General features: G+C 62.1%; 1 protein-coding gene across 4 annotated transcripts in view; it reads right to left on the bottom strand.

Moving 5' to 3' along the window:
• The window catches only part of BRD3 (bromodomain containing 3), a 90,589-nt gene that overhangs the window by 14,826 nt on the left and 56,646 nt on the right, over nucleotides 1-19,117 (bottom strand). For 3 of the 4 annotated variants that reach the window (XM_077149044.1, XM_077149046.1, XM_077149042.1), the window contains 5 exons: nucleotides 6,672-6,981; nucleotides 5,831-5,968; nucleotides 5,004-5,151; nucleotides 3,951-4,165; nucleotides 1,977-2,348 (listed from right to left, as the gene is read on the bottom strand). In XM_077149044.1, coding sequence (XP_077005159.1) covers nucleotides 1,977-2,348; nucleotides 3,951-4,165; nucleotides 5,004-5,151; nucleotides 5,831-5,968; nucleotides 6,672-6,881 — 1,083 coding nt within the window. In that variant the 5' untranslated portion in view covers nucleotides 6,882-6,981. Of the gene's footprint in view, nucleotides 1-1,976; nucleotides 2,349-3,950; nucleotides 4,166-5,003; nucleotides 5,152-5,830; nucleotides 5,969-6,671; nucleotides 6,982-7,097; nucleotides 7,614-19,117 lie in introns of those variants that run through there. The other variant, XM_077149043.1, reaches the window with a different exon arrangement.

Here is a 19,117-nt window from a genome sequence, read left to right as displayed (position 1 = left end):
ATTAAGACTTCAAGGTGACTTTCTAAAACTTCCTTTTTCCAATTTCAAGGGCCAATCAAACCCTCTGACCAAATTCCAGCCCAAACCCAACAGGCTGGTACCTCCAATAATGCCTCAAAACCAAGATCTCCTACAGCTGCTAGGCCATGTGGTTCTGACCCTAGCAGTCTCCTGGCCCCCGAGGGGGCACAGCCAGGAAGACAGAGAAACCCAGCCACTTTCCTGGGGTCTAGGAATAAACAGACTAAACATAAAGCATGCACGCCCAGAGGGACCAAAGACAGCAGTACAACCATTGCACTAGCACCTCACTTTTACCCAAGTCCAAAGGGGCCTGTGGGCCACCACTCTGGGTCCACACCCCGGGGCTACCTGAGGGTCTGGCTAACACAAAGCTGCCGGCCTGTCTAGAGTCCGAGATGTGTGTGAATCTGGGAAGAGTTATGTTGAGCCACTAAAAGAAGGCATTTCTGGAGACAAAGGGAACAGAGGAAGAGATGAGCTTTTTTGGCCACCCATCTCTGCCTTGCTTGAATTTTACACTGAGCTCAGATTTGCATTTCCTTATAGGAAATTTGCCCAGAGCAGTGTCGCTACTTCGGCTGAGCTCCCATGCATGGCTTAGTCCCTCTGAGGCCTAAGGTACAGCCTGTGCCATGAGGAAGAGCCCCCAAGGGGACCCAGCAGGATGGGGTAAACTAGGTGCTCACCAGGCCTGGGTGACTCTGAGCCGCTCCCCAGGGGTCAAGCACCCTGGCCTTGGATGACCAGCATCTATCCTGCCCCTTGATCCACGATCACCCCCCAGAAAGGGGGGTGGTTTAACAAGAAGATTCTTCCCCATCAGGAAGGAGATCGGGAGACAGCTCCGCAGGCTGGCAGAATGAGCTCGGAAGATTCTTCCCCATTAGGAAAAAGGAGATTTAGGAGCCAGCTCTGCAAGCTGGCAGAATGAGCTCGGAGATCCAGACCCCTCACTGACGAGAAAAAACAGCTCCCTTTGGGGTGGTGGGGACACAACTCCCCTGGCCACTCAGCAGTGGACAGAGGAGGTGGGCTGGGCCACTTTCACCACCGCTGCCAGTGACATCCATCCAAGTGTTAGGGGCCCAAACCTGGCTGGCTTGGGGCCCTCATGAGGGTGGGTAGGCCGCTGCGGCCGGGCAAGGTGCCCCCAAGGCCGATGTGCTCAGAAGCCTCTCCCGTCAGGACTGTTGCCCGCATGGCTGTGGCCAGCCCCCGGGGGGCTTCTCCTTCCTGGCCCTGGCTCTACCCCAGTCTCTGCCTGGATCCCCTCTCTGACCTGGAACACACACACAAGCCCTGGGAAGAGGCCTTGGTGGCACGAAGACCCTGACATGGGGCTGGCAGGCCTGGGCTCTTGGCTTGGCTCTGTCCCTGTCTCTCCCCCTTCCTGGCTGCTCTGTCCACTGCAGGATCCCAGAGGAGGGGACCAAAGTGGGATCCGTCCAGTGGCCACACATGTGGCCTCAGCCGTGATCTACCTACACCCTGGGGTTTGAGAGCAGCACTGGGTGCTGGAGAGCTTTACTCAGCCACTGGGGGACCACCAAGGGCCTCTGTGCCTGACCTTGGACGCGTGTGCACGCGCGGGGCTGTGCAGTGGGAGGAGACGCCTGTGTGTGCACAGGGCTGTGCAGTGGGGGGATCTGCGTGTGCACGCGCAGGGCTGTGCAGTAGGGGGAGTCGTGTGTGCACGCACAGGGCTGTGCAGTGGGGGGAGACGCCTGTGTGTGCACACGGCTGTGCAGTGGGAGGAGATATGTATGCACGCGCAGGGCTGTGCAGTGGGAGGAGATGCCTGTGTGTGCACAGAGCTGTGCCAGGGAAGGAGCGATACCTGCGCGTGTCCAGGGCCACGCGGCAGGAAGAGACCCGCGGACACCTGCCAGGACTCCTCTTGCCGGAGCTGATGGCGGCACAAGCCCCAGAGCTGCCTGCCCGGGGCCACTTACCTTGACGGTGCTGAGGTCCATGGGGTGCTTGATGATGTCGTGGTAGTCGTGCAGCTCGAGCGCCTCGGCGTCCACGGGCTTGTAGAAGGGCCAGGCGTAGGCAGCGTGCTTCTTGGACAGCATCTCCTTGAGGATGCTCTCGCAGTGCCGCAGGTGCTCCGACAGCTTGCCCCTCTTGCCCGCGTGCTGGGGCACTTCGCCGTCCTCCAGGTCCTTCTTGGGCGGCTTGATGGGCCGACCCCCACTCTCACGCCGCGCCATGACCTTGGCCTGCTTGGGGTCCGGTGGTGGCGGGGGCGACGCGCTGCGGCTGGCAGTGATGGCGGAGGTCGTGGGCGTGGTCGTGTCTGCTTTCCGCTTCACGCCCTTTTTCTGCGACAGCAAAAGGACAGTGAGAACCAGCGGGACGCAGGCAGGGTCGCCGCTACACCGGGGTGGGGGGCGCTGACGACCGGCCAGGCTCGGAGCTAAGCGCTGGGCATGCATGGCCTCGGACGGCCTCCTGCTGTTCCCACTGCACGGCTGGGACACCGAGGCTCTGGGGTGGGACAACCGGACTGAAGTCACACAGCTGGCTGTGGCGAGGCCGGGACTCAAACGCGGGCCTGATTCCACAGCCTACTCGGACCCACCCATGCGGGGCCCCGGCGGGTGCAAGGGCAACGCCTCGTCCTCCCCCAGGGGCCCAGCAGTCAGGGTGGCTCGCTCATCATGGGGGTCATGGGAGGTGTGGCATGCAACCTGCCCAACAGCCAGGGGCATGTTCCCGGTCCAAGCCCCGGGGAAGGCTGCAGAGCAGGACCAAGGGATCACAGGAGGCAGGACCCTCCCCCAAGCAGGGCTCGGGCTCAGGGCCAGCAGAGATGAGTGACAAATGCCTTATCTGAACGGCCCACAGCAAAATCCCAGACAGGGGCCTCTACGCAGCAACTCAAAGGACACATGACTAGGGAGCAGGACCGGGCTGGGGGGTGGGGAAAGCATCCAAGCAGGGTGGGGGAGGGTGGTCCTACAAGGGGACACAAAGCAGCGACCTCAGTGGGCCTGAGACTGAGGGACTCCAGCACCAGGACGGAGCGGGTGAGCCTGGGACGTTCCCCAGAGGCACTGGGGAGCCACGGAGAGCTAATCTTCAGGAAAGGGAGGAGGAAGTGAAGGGACACAGCCTCCGGAGGGTGCCTCCTGAAGAGGACAAGGGCCTTGGGGCTCCTGGGAGTGTGGGGGGCTCTGCCAGATGAACTCTTGGCCCCTGCACAGTCCCTGGACCCGGCGCATGGAGACATGGCTGCTGGGCCCTGGGGCTGCAGCTTGGGGGCGGTGAGGGGGCCCGGATCAGCAGCTGAGTCCTTGCATCCTCAGGCGGGCAGAGGGGCCAGATTGGGGGTCTGCCGCCCAGAGAGGCCACCCACGGTCACCGCCACAGCCAAGCCGCCATGCCCGGGATGGCCGGGTCACAGGCCGGCCCCCTGCCAACACGTCACAGGCGCCCCCTGGGTGCTGGGTGCTGGGTGAGGCGCGCAGGCCCCTGGCCGTGGCAGACGGGACATGCTCAGGCCCCGGGAGAAGGGACGAGCCACGGAGGTGACTGCGTTACCTTGGGAGAGCCACGTAACCCCTGAGCTCCTCATCTGTAAGATGGGGGACACTGTCTGCCTCAGGGGGCCGCTGTGAGAATCAAATTGAAGATGACACAGGTCAGCCCCTGGCCCGGCATGGGGCACAGTGCAGGCCTCTGGCTCTGACACGGGCAGCGAGGCCCAGCGAGGAGGCACCCAAGGGGCCGGCTACCTCGTTTCTCTCCCGTGCCTTCTCCCACCTCGACCCGGGGCTGGGAGAGGCCAGGGCGCCAGGGCTCCAGGGCTGGGGGCCTGGGTCCGGCCCCACCCTCGCCAGCTGTGTGACCTTCGGGACCCAAGCCCCCCGGGCGCCATGCCGGTGGGAACCCCCCTCGCGCGAGGCCTCAGGGACGCTCACCTTGATGACAGGCGGCGTGGGCGGGACGACGGGGACGATGGGCGTGGCGGGGGGCGGTGGGGCAGTGGCAGGGGGTGCCGAGACGGGCGTGACGTTCGCGGTGATGGTTGGCACGGGGGTGGCAGCGATGACGGGCGTCTGGGAGGCCGCGGGAGGGGCGCTCTGGAACGGGGTCGCTGGGGAGGCGGAGGACACCGCCGGCACTTGCTGCGTCCCTTGAAAACAAGGAGGAGGGGTTGGGTGGCCCTGCCCCCCCCAGGCCGCCCCTCTGCCCAGCACAACAGGTGCCGCCATCCTGTCTGAGGCCGCTGGAAGCCCCCAGATGTGCCCACTGCACGCACACACGGCAGAAACAAGGTTTCCTCCCCTAAGTTTCCCACCACGGGCTGGCTGCCAGGCCCAAGGACTCACGGGAACTGCCACCGAGCTGCCCAACAGGGGACAGGGACCACTTGACTAGGGAGCAAGCCGGTGGCACAGTGATGCTGACATCACCGAAAACGAAGCAGGCCAGAGACTTCGCAGGGGAGGGGCACCCCGAGATTCAGACACTGTGGGCCCCGGAAGAGGCCAGGCCACACCTGTCGTGTCTCAACTTTGGGCTTGTCCCAGCTCCAAAACCAAGACTCGGAAAGAGCCTACTGTTTAAGCAGAACCAGAGGGATGGACATATTCGTGACTGCAGCTCAGGTGAACTAAGACAGGGGGTGTCAGAGTCGGGCTGGGAGAAGGAGGGTTTGGAGGGGGCAGCAGGGGACGGGGTGACCACGAGCCCCTCTCAGAGCGGGATGAAGCCACAACGGTGTGAAGGTCCCAGCCCCCGGCCCCTGCCCTGACACCCCCCACCTCGTCTCTTGGCTGCCCTGACTCTACAGACAAGCAAGCGAAGCTCAGAGGTCAGGGGATGGGCCAGTGAACCCGAGGATGGCCGATGGAGGGACCCAGGCCAAGCTTCCCACCATGCCACGCCACGCCACACCAAAAAGCCACCTCTGCTGGCATCTGAGAGCAGAGTGACCACACCCCCCCCCCCCCCACCTTGTCTCCCCTTACCTGCACTCGGGGTTCCCACAGCCGGTTTCCGGCCTTTGCCCTTGGGAGCGGGGGGTAATAATTCAACTTCCTCCTGGGGCATCTGGGCCACTTTCTGCAGAAAAATTTTCTCTAAGGCTTGGGCCATTAGCACTATGTCATCTGTGGGCTGGAGACAGAGGCAACGTCACAGGTCGGAGAAGAGATCAGTACTTGTGCAAAAGACATTGTTGCAAAACCCACATTTATGTGAGAAACTGTTAGAGGTTCCGCGGGGGAGGCGGGGGCGGCGGCAAAACGAATGTTTTCAACACAGAAAATTTTGGAAGAATACAGAAAAGCACAAAGAATAAACGTCACCCTTCGTACGACCCCATGGAGAAGGCAGAACCTCAACTCTACTTTCCCGTCCATCTTTACCCTATCCACCTCGCCGCAAAAAACGTGAAATCAATGTCCCGGGCAATCTAATCTGCTCTTCTCCCTGAAAACCATTCTGCACATCTTTCCTCGTCATGAGGTAGGCTACGATAATGGCTGCACTTGGACATCAAAACTAGATCATCAAAACTGTGGCTGGGCCTTTCCACATGCATGAACAGCCATGATCTCTTTAGGGTTTCTAGGTCTGAGGGCACCCACCGCCTGTGAAAGGCTGCTCCTGCTTTTGCCCCTGCCAGCAGAGACCAGGAGCTCTCAGGACAGGCTCCTGGGACTCATGGACCTGGGATGGGAAGGGGACTCGGGCGGGGGTGCCACGCTGCAGACCCACAGCCAGGGACCCAAACCTCACCATGCCACAGAGCCCAACCACAGGGGCCTTTGGGCACGCAGTGACACCAGCTTACCTTGTTGTAAATATAACAGTTTGTAAACATGGTATTGAAATCTTGCATACATTCACTTGCGCTCCAATAATAATTATTTTCTAGTCTCTTCTTAATAGTTCCCATGTCCATTGGGTTCTTAATTATTTTATGATAATCCTAGGAGAGAGGTTTTGAGAGGTGTTAGCAGGGGACGCCTCAGCAGTTTCTCCCAGAGCTGGGCCAACAGGCAGTTTCTGGCCATCGAGGGCAGATGGGTACATGGCCTGGGGCCAGTCCTTGGGCATGTCCCTGCCCCCACCAAACCTGCTGTCTGACAACAAGTAAAGGTTTCTGAGCTTCACAGAGCTGAGGGTCAGGGTGGACCCCAAACCTGGTCTATACTCTGGGAATGGGACTAAGTTCCCCACCCACCCCTGCAAGACCTCAGTGTTTCTGTAATTGGGTGCAGAGAGAACACTGAGATGGCCAGATCAAAACCAAGCAGCTGGGCAGGGCTACCGCCCTGGATCATGGACCCCATGGTGACCAGAAGTGGGCACAGCTAACAGGCCACTCTGCAGGAGGGTGCCCGGGGCCTCTCCTGTGTCCAAAGGCTCAAACATCAGCCAAATGAGAGCCAAGAGTGCAGGTGGGCACAAGGGGATGCTGTGCCCCCACTCCCTCCCGCTGCCTGCTCCCTTGAGGCCCGGGCTTCTCCCCAGCCTCCAGGATCTGGACGACAGCCGACTCCACCTGCCCATGCCCCCCAGTAGCCCCCTTGTGGGATAAGGGCTGCACCAGCCAAGGCCCAAGGGGTAGGACTTCGGGGAGCTGGGGCCACCAGGAAGGGCGGCCCGGGGGCTGGTGGGCAGCTACTCACAGGCAGGTTCAGTTTGACAGCGTCCACAGGCTGGTAGAAGGGCCAGGCGAACTGGTGCTTCCACAGCGTCTTCACCACCACGTTCTGCATGTACTGCAGCTGGTTGGTCTTGCGGCCGGGCTTCCCAGAGTTGGTGACCTCCGGCGGGGGTGGGTTGGCAGGGCCAGGGGCCGCTGGGAGCCCTGCAGGCACGACCGTGGCGGTCGACATCCTCACGCCGTGGCTCACTCCCCGTCACAGCAGCGGCTCTGAGAGGCCCTGGCTTCCTCGGTGGCGCGGCATCCCGTCTCGGGGCCCACCCGGGCGACACCTATGGGGGGTGCGGCACAAGGGAGAGGAGGCTGATCGCACAGCAAGCCCCCCCCCCCGCCTCGGGGATGAGCGTCCGGGGCCCAAAAGGGCAGCTGCCCTTGCCACACCCCTCACCTGCCACGGAGCTATTCCCGGGTGGCTGCCTTCTCAGACCGGGCGAGGGAGACACCCAGGTGTGGGAGACAGCGCGAGCGGCGGCACCTGGCTTGCAGGTGGGCCGCGCAGCCGTAGGCCACGACCTATGGGTGCTCGGCTCAGTGCCCGCGGGGGGCCAACCTGTGGCCCAGCACGCCACAGCAGCCTTGGCCGTGGCAATTTTGTCAGGGGAATGAGCTGCTCGTAGAGAACCCCAACCTCGAACCGACAGAGGCGTCCTCTGCAGGCAGGGCCGGGAGCTGCTGGGCACGCAGGCAGAGGTTCTAATGTAACCACGAGAACGCGAAAGGGCATTTGTGATGACGGCACAGCTGTGACATGGGCCGGCCCAGCCAATCAGGCTGGGGTACCGTGACTTCGAGAGAAGGTGAGCCGGACCCCCGCACCTCTCATTTCCCGCTGGCCCCGCCCCAGCTCTCCCCAGTCACTGGGATGCCCGCTGCACAGAGCCGGGAGGAGGGAATTCCAGGGAGGCCGCGGCAGCCCTGCTGGAGAAAGCCAGAGCGGTTGGCAGTCATGGGGAAGACTCTCTGGAGCGGCAGGGGAGGAGAAGGTCATTGCCAGGCCCCAAACCCCGTGGCCCAGAACGAGGAGGTGAGCTGCCTTGCCAGCTTACTTGTGAGGACGCTGCAGGGACTGCAGACACCGACACCATCAGACACTGAACTGGGCAGGGGCTCCGCGTCCCCTCTCCACACACTCTGAATCCATTCACCTCTTTGTACATTACAATATGCAGGTGGGTGGGGGCTGGAGACTCCCCACAGAGAGGGCAAAGGCACAGCCATGTGTGTGAGGGCTGAAAACAGCAGTGGGGAGGGGGCCCCGGCCTGGATCAGCTCTTAACTAAACTGACTGTTCAATTTTCAAAAATTTTGTGAGCTGGGTAACATCACTTCACTAGCTGGAAATCTGCTGCGGTGGGCACATTTACACCATGGAATTGGGCAGACGCTATAGAATGAGTTTCCCTGCAGGCAGGACGCGCCTGGCCATGTCCCAGCACCCCGCCGGACGGGGCAGCTCATCTTACGCAGGACCCACGTCCCGCCTGGAGTGAACGGGCTTCACAAAGCAGCAGACGCACCTCACCCACGAAGCAGCCCGAGCTCACCACTCATCCCTGGACCCAGGAGGGCTCCTGGGCACCGCGAAGCGTCCCCTGCACCCTGCATGGCTGCTGCTGTCAAGGTGCCAAGGCTGGGAGCCCGGCAGGCATGGCCACGCCGGCTTAAGCCAGCATGGCGAGGCGGGGTCTCGCACCAGCAGAAAGCTGCCTGTGCGGGCACAGATACAGGGTCCGGCCTCCCCACTGCAGGTCAGGAAAGCCCTGGTTCTGCCTCCACTCAATAGGCTCTGACTACCCTGACTCCGTGTGCCACCTCCCACACACCCCCAAGCTAGGACCCCTGAAGCCCTCCTCCTGGAACTCCCTGCTCTGCCCCCCACCTCCTGACTCTGCACTTGGCCTGGGCCCCCGCTGCACGGTCCTGTTACAACACAGGCCAGACCACGTCACTTACCCGCTCGACGCGCTCCCCATCCAACCCCAAGGGAAAAGTGACAACCCTGGGTGAGGTCCGCGACCTGTCGCCTCTTCCCCTACTGCTGGGAGGGCCCTCCGATGAGGTGACGGCCCTGGCGAAGCACGCACAGGCTGGACGCTGGCCGGTACTGTGAGCTCCCAGGTTACCCTCTGCCCTCCATGAGCCAGCGGGGCCATGCACAGACCTGCCCCCCAGTGCTACCCCCAACGCGGGATGGTGCCAGTGGCACTATAGCCCAGCAGGGCGAGGCTTGACCCGCCATGACAGCTGCAAACATGACGTTGCCCCAACACCTCCCACCAAACCAGGACGGAGGGAGCACCCACGTGCACAGCCCCCTGGGACTGTGGCTGAACACCCCCCACTGCCCACTCCAGAGGCCTCCCAGTCCCTGAGATGAGTTTCTGCCTGGCTTGTCCTCTCTGGACACAGAGTGGCCAAGAGGCCTGGGTGTTGGCTCAGCAGGGAGCCAACGGGAAGGGGGTCCACCCAAAGTCCCCTCTGCCCCCAGGCGCCAGACCCACCTCCTGGAGGGGCCACCCCTGTCTGGGCTGGCAACTCTGACTGTGGCAGGGAGCTTGGGGAGGGCCATTCCTTGTGGCGGGAGAGTACACCAGGCCCACAGAAGTGGGCACCCCCCACCCAGGGCTCCCCGTGGTGAGCTGCCCGCCCCTGGGGGCCAGGAGGGATGCAGGACCTGAGCCTGGTGACACACGCACAGCCCGTGGCCCCCTAACCCACCCGACAGGCACAGCTACAGCCGTCCAGGGAAGCAGGCCGAGTGAAGGCCATGTCGCGGACGGCAGCTGTGGTGGGCCACAGGGGCAAGTCTGGGGAGCTACAGCCCAGAGCTGGGCTCGGCTCTGGGTGTCTCCATGCCCCACCGCTCCCCACACTCCAGAAAGCGAGCCTGTCCCAGCAAATGACACAGAGCTCTGCAGCCTGCCCCAGCGAACGACACAGAGCTCTGCAGCACCCAAGGTGCCACCACAAGTGGGTAGGGCCACAGACCACCTCCAAACACCCACCAGGACGCAGAAAGGAGGGGAACGCTCCCAGCCCTCACGCGCCTTCTGAGCTTCCAGCTCCAGAAGCAGCTCCCACTCTCCTTCCCTGCCCGGTCCCAGCTCCTCCATGGGTGCCCATGTCCCTAGACACGTGGAGGACCCCAGGGCTCCCCCACGGCACCCGGGATGTGCGCACAGAACACCCTGACTGCCCAGTGCTGCGGCCACGGCCTCCTGAGCGTGGAGTGAAGTCCGACCCCTTCGGGGGGCAGGACTGAGCCGTGGGACCCAGAAGGGCAGGAGGCGCGAGAGGGCCCTCTGCTGGGTGGAGGAGCCCCTCACCAACACCCCAGACAGCACGGGATCTGAAGAAACGTCCCTGACCACAACCTACAGAAGTGTCTGCGAACCTGTGCACAGGGCAAGCTCTGCCACAAAAACATTAGAGATCCTCACTGCTTCCCGGGTGTTAGGGGTGGTCGCAGGAGGAGGTGGCGGCTGCCTCAGGGCCAGGGGTCCCCTTTGGGCTGCCCTCTGGAATCACCCCCAAGCCCCATGTGCCTTGGGAAGCAGCGGGCACAGCCTCCAAGCATGCAGGGCTGAGCTGGGCCCCTCCGACGGGGCTGAGGCCGCCGGATCTGCAGCCATAGCCGGCGTGCTGGAAGCGCTGCCCACAGAGCACGTGGAGGGCCAGGGCGGTCAGCAGCAGCTGGACGGCAGGCGACCCTGGGGCCCAGGGCTGATACTCCAGGCTGACAGTGGGATTCCTGTGGCTCTAACTTCTTAGAAGTCCACAGGGCTTGGAAATACACACGGATGTTCCTGAGAACCAAATGGTATGTCTGGAATCTGCTTGGTGACCTCGCAGGGGAGAGGGTGGGGCTGTGATGAAAATGAGTGGGGGTCTCGACGGAACACAAGGCCGGAAATATTGCCATGGGAGCTGCGGCTGCCGGGCTTGCACCCCTACTACAAGCTTACAGCTTCTCTGATTGAAAAAACAAAACTCCAAGAGACGAAGAGGGCAGACTCCTCCTTGCCTTGGTTTCCCATAGCAGAGCTCGGGAAATCGTGTACCCTAGACCCTAAAGCAACACCAGGATCTGGGGATCGGGGTGGGGGGGGGGGGGTGGTCAGAAAAGATGCCATCAGCAGAGAGGCCAGGAAAGGAGGGGGTCCATGGGGTGAGGGGGCAGCGAGGACGTGCCAAAGACATCCCCACACCTCAGAGACCAGCCCCAGATGCCTGCTCCGCGGGCCTGTCCCAGGGGAGTGGGCCACGGCAGGGTGCTGGGTTGTTCTTGAGCTGACAGACTCAGAGCTGAAAGCCACAGGGTGGGAAAGGGCTGAGTAAGGGCTCTGTAAACAAATGCAGGAGCCATTAATTCCACTCGTCCCGGCTCCGTGTGGGGAAGGGGCTTGTGTGGACGTTCCCCAAGCTGTCCCGCACGCCCCGCATCCTGCCCTGGCCTCTTTCCCCAGAAAGCTGTTTCCTGCCCAGCTGGAGTGTCCATGCGGCAGCCTGGCCTCACCATCGCTGCACCGAGCGGTCCCTTTGGGGGAGGGCGGGGATGGGCCTGGGAAGCCACCCAGAATTTGGAGGGGGAAACTGAGGCTCGAAGAACGCCAGCAATCTCCCAGCGCCTTCTGCTGGGGGCTGACCGCTGGGTCCTGGGGCATCCCACATGCAAATCGGGGTGAATGTCAGTGTGAAAAACCCTCACTTACACAAAAGGATCCGAAACTGCCTGAGGCGGAAACTCAGACCACAAAGTCCTCGAATGCCAGGCGCGCGCCAAGACCAGCGGGCGATGCGGCCCCTGCGGGCCCCGGGACGCCAAATGTTTCCCAGGTCGGCAGCCCAGTGGCCGAAGGTACTGGCCAAAGTTCACACAGACCTGAATAGGCTACGGGACCGCACAACTCCCGCTCGTGAGGGGCTTCGGCCGGCACGTGGGGGCAGGAGGCCTGGCCTGCTGTTTGCCCAGCGGTCGGGCAGAGCTGGCCAGGCCTGGGCTCGAGGCTCCCACACTCCACTCCCTTCTCGTGATGTGGCCTCAGACAGGCCCCGCTACCCCTGCTGCAAAGTCGGGGGCTGGTGGGTTCAGTGGGATCATCCCCCCTGCCCCCCCAGGACCCCTGGAATCAGCCCCTGGGACCCATCTCCCTCCCTGAGGGGAGGTGGGGCTTCTGAGCTCCAGGCAGAAACCAGCACCCCCAGCCGGAGCTGACCCAGCGGCACAGAGCCCGGGGCCTGGGGAGGACACGCAGGGAGGGAGGGAATAGGCGCTTTGGCCTGTCCCTCCCGGGAACTAGCGGCAGCCTCCTCCGCCTCCAGAGGGCCACGGCAGTCACATGGCCACCACGCATGCTTCTCCCTCCCTCCCATCGTGGAGAGTGGGGGCAGTGCCCTAGCGGCCATGGTGGGAGTCCAGCAACGCCCCAGCCTTCAGCATTCCCCACCAGGACAGGACAGACGTCCACGCACCACGAACCACACGGTGGAGCCACGATGGGCCCTGACCCCAACGTGGGGAGGAGGTGGGGAAGTGGCAGGGGGCGACCTCAGGGGTCTGAGCACACGAGAGAGAAGGGAACCCAGGGAGGGGGGTGCCGTGGGGGACCCCGACATTTGATGGGGGGCTGTCAGAGCACCACTTAAGGCAGACTGCACAGGGGCAGTCAGAGGTAGGAAGAGAACCAGGGAACACTGCCCAGGTCTCACAGCCAAGGGCCTGAGGGGAGGGGGGAGCCCTGCTAGCCCTCAGGGGCGAGGAGGAACCTCCATCCCATGACCAGAGACCGCCCCAGCTGGCCCTCCTGCAACCCCTCCCCCATCCCAGCCCTCCTGTCCCACCGCTTAAAGGACCTGGTGCCCAGCATGCGGACCCTCGGGGGGGCACGGGCAGCAGCAGAGCCCATCTGCAGCCAGCAGGGAAGGGGTTCCAGATGGGGGGTGAGGGCGGATCTGGCTGCAGTGCCCACACAGGAGGGCACACAGCCCTGCTCCTTAAACCACTGCCACTACTGCTGCCCTGCCCCCCCCCCCGATGGACCCCGGTCCCACTCAAGGGGCCCCTCCTGTTGGGACACCCGCCTCAGCCCCTCTGAGCAGGGCACGCCCCAGGCCCATGGCAGGGGCACAGCCAGCCCAGTCCAGCCCTCTGGGAGGCCCAGCCCCATCCACCCTGTTTGCTCCGCCAAAAAAACTGTGAAAGGTACGTTTTTAAACATCACAGAAAACCAGTGGTTCCCTCGAGGGGTACATGAACTCAGCAGGGCTCTGGAATTCCAACGCACACATGCACGGTGACGGAGTGCGAACGAAAGGTCTGGCACGCCTGCACTGGCTCATCTCTCTGAAGCTCCCAGGACACCTGTCACCTGCACGAGTTGGAGGTGGCAAGAGACATGACACAGAAGGGCAGCTCTTCAGAGCAAGCGGGAGCCTAAGGCGGAGGCCATGCTGCTGTCCACACCAGGTCCCTGGGGGCGGGGGGGAGGGGTGGGACAGGATGGCCGCCTGGTGCCCCCAGCCCCCTGCATGGCAGGGCCGGTCCTCCCGTGGTCTGGGGGTCCTCCCGTGGTCTGGGGGTCCTCTCGTGGTCTGGCAGTCCTCCCGTGGTCTGGCAGTCCTCCCATGGTCTGGCGGTCCTCCCATGGTCTGGTGCTGGCAGTGGGTCCTCTGTGCCTCCAAGGACCCTCAGTGCAGGACATGGCCCCCAGGACACAAAGGTGTGGTGTGCCTGACCGCCACCAAACCCAGCGCCTTCTAGTAAGAACTGCCCGCACCGGCTGGCCCTCTCCCACAGAAGGTCAGATGGGAGCACGTCAGAGCTCCATCCTTTGAAAGGCACTGCTGACAAGCAAACTCCCGTCTCTGACTCATGCTGCACTTTTCGAAACCTTGGTGTTCTCTCTCGGATGTTTGTTCCCAAGACGACAAAGAAAAGAAAGAACAACGACCAGGCCAAAAGGCTGTGGCCACGTGCAGCCTGCCCGCAGTGTGCGGAGCGCCCAAGGACGAGGGCGTTAGGTCACCATCTTAAACAGCGACGCCACAACCGACAGGACCCGTCTGGAGCCTGTGTGCCGCCTAAGCTGTGCGCAGGACTGCATGACGCATGAGGGGTGCCGCCCACAGCACGGTGGCCAGAGACCCGTCTCGGGAAGCCCGGGAGGACAGGTCACCCCCCACCCCGATTCAGACCTGCGGGGCTGCCCCACGACCTCCACCAGAGCCCACGGAAGGAGCTGAGGCCACAAAGACGACTCTCTGGTAAGAGAGTAAAACAGAAATTAACCTTTATACCATGAGTGTGTCTGCACCAGATAGGGTGGGGTTTGGGGTGTGTTGAAGGGACTGTCACTGTTACAGACCAAGCACTCAGCCATGGGGTCCCACATAATCCTGTTACATTTCAGTTTAACTTTAGATCCTGAACTAACTACCACACTTCACAGGACACTTAAAATAGAACGTAAGCCCCATACGTAAACTCCAGCACGCCCCTACCCCGGATACCCACACTCACCAACGTCAATACCTTGTTTCATTCTATTTATCAATCTAACATGCAGGCTCCTGGAACACGCGTGCCACAGCCTTTCTCGAATATCAGGACACTCACAGAACCCTCTGAAGCGCAGTTAATCACGTTCAAGGGGTTTAACCACATTCTTAAGACCCTCTATGTTCACAAATGACGTCTTTTATACACTGAGTCCAAAACCAGACCTCTCAATTACATTTTACATATGTACCTTTCAGATCCTGTAGAAAGTAAAAAGTGGAGTTACAAACTAAAAAAAAAAAACCCCAAACCTCACTGTCCCACAGGTCCCCTCCGGGCCGGCAGGCCTCCAGGCTGCTGACTGACCCTCCCATGCAATGCCAGGGCCCCAGTCTCGGGGCTGACACCAGCGTCCCATCGCCCTGCTCTGTCTCAGGCCTGCGACTCCTACCCAAAGCTGGAGAAAACGGTACAGTGCCCGTGGTACTCTGTCCTTTCCCAAGTCTGGTGGAAGAAATGGCTCTCCCTGATGCCAGGCGCTGTGCGTCATCCTTGGCCATGCAACAGATAGGAAATGTGGCAGAATGAAGCTGGGGAGGCCAGGATGGCAAGGGCCAGGGCGCGTGGACTGTCCTGATCCCAGGTGTGGCCCGACATACGCTGGCCAAGCCGCCACCCAGCCCACCCCTCACTCTAGCTGTGACAGGCAACGACTGATCGGCTTAGTCCCAGCTCTCAGTAGACCACAGCCCACCCCCGACTCCCAGCTACTGACCCATCCTACAACGTTCCTGGGACAGTGATCCCCTCCTCCTGCCTGCCCCCAGGGAAGGGCAGCTGGGAGCCTGGAAGCCCCCTCCCCACCTCCTCTGGAAAAGCCTGGCCTCCAGAAGAGGGGGTGGTCTCAGACCCCAGGCACAGGGCATGCCTGGGGCCCTACCTGGCTGCCCATTCCTGAAATGAGTCCCCTTGGACTAAGTTCCCACTCACAGCCCCCACAGCCCCAGAGACTGGGCAGGCCCCCAGCAGCCTTTCTCCCACATCCCCCCTGCAGAGGGCTTCCATCATCACGGAAACAGTAACGTGCCAGCTGCAGGGTTACTTTTACGTCCTGCCTCCCCAGCCCCAATCTGCAAATGCTCCAGGACTACAGGGCCCCGTGGCCTTGCCTGGACAGACGGGGGCCCCCAGTGCAGCCTGCACTGCCCGGCTGAGAAAATGGGGGCTCGGGGGCTGGGTGACCCTGTGCGCCTGCGGCAAGCAGAGCCCCCGCTCCTATTGCGTGTCTTCACTCCCCTGCCCTCCGGCACTGGCTGGGCACCAGTGAGGGCCCAGAAATCACTCTGTGGGCTCCAGATGACGGGATTTCCACTCCAGGGGTGAGACTGGAGGCCCTGCTCAGAGGGACTGTCCGTGTCCTGCTGGACCGGGTGACCAGATGGTGGTCAGCAGCCCCGACCCTGACACTCAGACTGCCCTTGACCTTTGCCCACACATGTCACCCCCAACTAGACTGTGGGGTTCACCCCATAACATAGCATCCCAGAGAAGTCAACCCCTCAGCCGCTTGCAGATGATAACCGAGAAACGACCGCCTCTCCTTCTGAGGTCATATTGCAAGCTCTGCAATGTCTGTGCATTCCTACACGTGGCTGCAACCTACGATGACAGCAAACTGTCACGACAATGTTTGGAAACACACAAGCCAACCGCAGGTAATCCTCATCAGGACATGAGGACATTGCCATCCCCACGTCCCACGGCTCCCAGGTATCAGCAGATGTGCACCGGAACTCACGCCTGGGCCTCCCGAGCCCCAGCTCCTTGTGAAGGTTGAAGCCCTGGCACAGTGTCCCCTTTGCCCCCATCCCAACATCACCAACATCCTTCCCTGCAGGCCACACTTCTGAACACCATTTACAAAAACGTGGATGCGTCACCTGCCTCAATGCCAGCACTTCTTCCAATCGCATGCAGAAAACACAGCTGTACCCCTGTGCAACATCATCCGAGTAGCTGAAGAAATACCTTCCCCAACACCTCACTGGCTTTGCCTAGACTCTGCTGGTATTTTAGGGGTCTCTGGCAAGAATGAAGGAGATATCTCCAAAATACATCCTTCTGTTGAGTCTAATTTCAGACTGTCAAGGGCCTAAAAAGGAGGTAGGCTGAGAACAAAGTCTCCTAGAAAACAGAAGCTGGTAAGAGAAATAAACACGCAGCCAGTAACACAGAAGCAACAGAGCAAAAAGCACAGAGTTCCCGTGTGTACCTGGGGCTTCCAAAAGACTTAATTTAAACTCACGCGTCCTGAAGGGCTTGGAAACATGTCCATTTCCCTTTCAGACGCCCTGCAGCACCGGAGCTAGCAGGGAACGGGACTGCATCCACCCCAGAAAGGGAGACGTGAGTGCTGGACACTCAGACCGGGCCGGGGCATGGAGCAGCGGCTGGCATGGGGTGGGGGTGCAAACAGCACCCAAAGAAATCAGAGGGCAGAGCCTCCCAGGCAGACCCGCAAGCTCCAACACCACACTGGCGGCAAGCACAGGAGAGCTGCACCTCCCCGAGGGTAGGTTCTGACTGAGCAACCGCTTCCTCGAGGCAGTGGACTTCTGAAGCAAAGACAGTGGGTCGGGGACCTGACCACGGGCCCTTCTACACTACGGAACCAGCTGCTTTCAGTGTTCATTCAGTGCTTCGACGTCTAAGAGGTCCTCCAGGTGGCTGCCTCCCTCTGACACGTCCCTAGCTCTCAGTGGACCCGCAGGGAGGGATGTCACACCTCCAAGGGAGCACCGGGTCCCTGGCGGCTGAGCACAGCCAGTGTCCCACTGGAGCCTCACACGCCACGCTCTGCCAAGGAGGCCTGGGTTTGCCCTGCCCCGTGAACTAGGAAGCCGACCGTACAGTTGGCAAAGCTTCCACCTGGAGCACAGGGGCCCAGGAAGTAATGGCTGGCCCCAGCGGGCAGTGGGGGTGGCTCCCGGTCGCTCCGCCCTCCCCCAGACTTTCACTTTCTGGCCATCGCTTTTGTGGGCGGGAACAGAGCGCTTCCAAATCCCAGCCTTCATCCACAACTCACTTCCTAAGCATGCGTGAGGTGGCGTGGAAGAAAGGCACTTACTAGACTTGCAAAAACAAAACAAAAACAAATCCAAAGACAGCACGCGCTGACTGCCCACGCTGAGGAAGCCGGCTGAAAGCTCTCCTCCCAGGCTGCTGCCACAGCCGGCTGGGGCAGCATCTACCCCTGCTCGGTCAGGCAGGACACAGGGGAGGCTCGGGGGGCAGTCCCTCCAGAGGCGGTGCCGAGGTCAGGAGAGGCTGGGGGAAATGCCCCGCACGTCCTCTCTCTGCAGTGTAACCAAGGGCACGAGGACACGCAGAAGGTCTGAGACAGGAAAGGGCAGACGACCAGAAGGCACCTTCAGACCTGCTGGGCCACGGTCTGGACAACTAAAGGGTCCCTGACCCGAGGCCAGGTCTTTGCCAAGCTTCCAGACCCTGCTTGAGCCCTTTGAGCGCCCACAAAGCTACACACCTCAGACCCACCCCCCAGGAATATGCCACGCAACTTTGCAGAGATTCTGGGATCGCCCCAAGGCCACTCCAGACACGCAGGAAAAGAATCCCCTTTCTAAATGAAAATGTTAAAAACAAAGCCCACGAGACAGCCGGGTAACAAGAAACTCTTCTTCCCAGTCTTTGCCAGAGCAAGAGGGGAGGGTTGGAAAGGAGGGTCGAGCTCCCAGCAGTTCATCCAGCGCACACACGGCCCGGCCACACGCTGCCGCCTCCAACCAAGTTCAAGATAAGGGCCGAGAAGCCAGTTATGCGCTTGGCAAAAAGCTCTCGGCTCAAACGAAGGGTCGTATGGCGCTCGCAGACCAACCCGACAGGATGGATTCCAGACCCCCACCCCACGACGGAGACGGTTCTCCGCGGGCCGCCACAACCTCCACTCCTACCCTGCCCACCGAAGGCGCAACCGGAGGCAAGAGAATGAGAGGACACCCCCAACCCCTGGACTTTATTCACGGCTGGGCCCATGAGGGCCAGGTGGATGGACAAGGTCTGCGGTGCGCCTTTCTCCTGGGAAGGGCTTGGACCACGTTGTCCCCCAGATGCCAACCCCAAGTGGAAAAAACGGGGCGCGCACTTCCCTCTAGACTTCGCCCGGGGAAAGCGCTTATTTCAAAACGGGAAATGCACTAATTAAACAATTCAGAGAGGTTCGGAGTCAGCCGTCGACCCCTAACTCCGGTAAAAGCAGCCCCCACCCCCAGCCGACAGCACCGGCTCCTCCGAGGGACTGAGCAGAGCCGGCCCGGGCTCGGCCTTACCGCCCGCCCCGGCAGCAGAAGGCGGCGACGGGCTCCCGGCAAGAGGAGGGATGGAGGGAAACGGGGAAGGCGGGAGGGAGGGAGGGAGAGTGAGAAGGGGACGGGCGGGGCGCCGCTGGGCGCGGGCAAAGTGGCGCCGGAGCGCACGGCCGCCGAGCTGGGGGACGTTGCCGCGCACCTTCCCCCTCCTCGTCTTCCCTTATTTCCCCCCTTCAAAAGATGGCGGGCAGAGGAAAGGAGAAAAAAAATCCCTTCCGTGAGGGAGGGCGCGCGGGAGGCCCGGCTGGCGCGGGGAGCGCGGGCCGTGCCAACTCCGGGCTGCGCGCCTCGGCCGCGGCGACGCCCCCGAGCCCAGGACGCAGACTGCCGAGCGGGAGCGGGAGGAGGGCGGAGGGGAGCGCAGCCCGCCGCCGCCGCCACCGCCGCCGCCGCGATCCCGGGCGGCCGCCGTGCTTTGTTACATCGTGGCCGCGCACAAAGGCGGCGGCGGCGGTGGCGGCGGCGGCTCCGGGCGTCCGGCTCCCGGGCCGCGCCAGCAGCCTGACTCCGGGTGCCCGGGCCGCG

This window comes from Tamandua tetradactyla, chromosome 2 (genome assembly GCF_023851605.1).
Source record: "Tamandua tetradactyla isolate mTamTet1 chromosome 2, mTamTet1.pri, whole genome shotgun sequence".
Classification (NCBI taxonomy): domain Eukaryota; kingdom Metazoa; phylum Chordata; class Mammalia; order Pilosa; family Myrmecophagidae; genus Tamandua; species Tamandua tetradactyla.
Note: the sequence above shows the minus strand (reverse complement) of the source record. Positions and strands in the feature narration are given on the sequence as shown.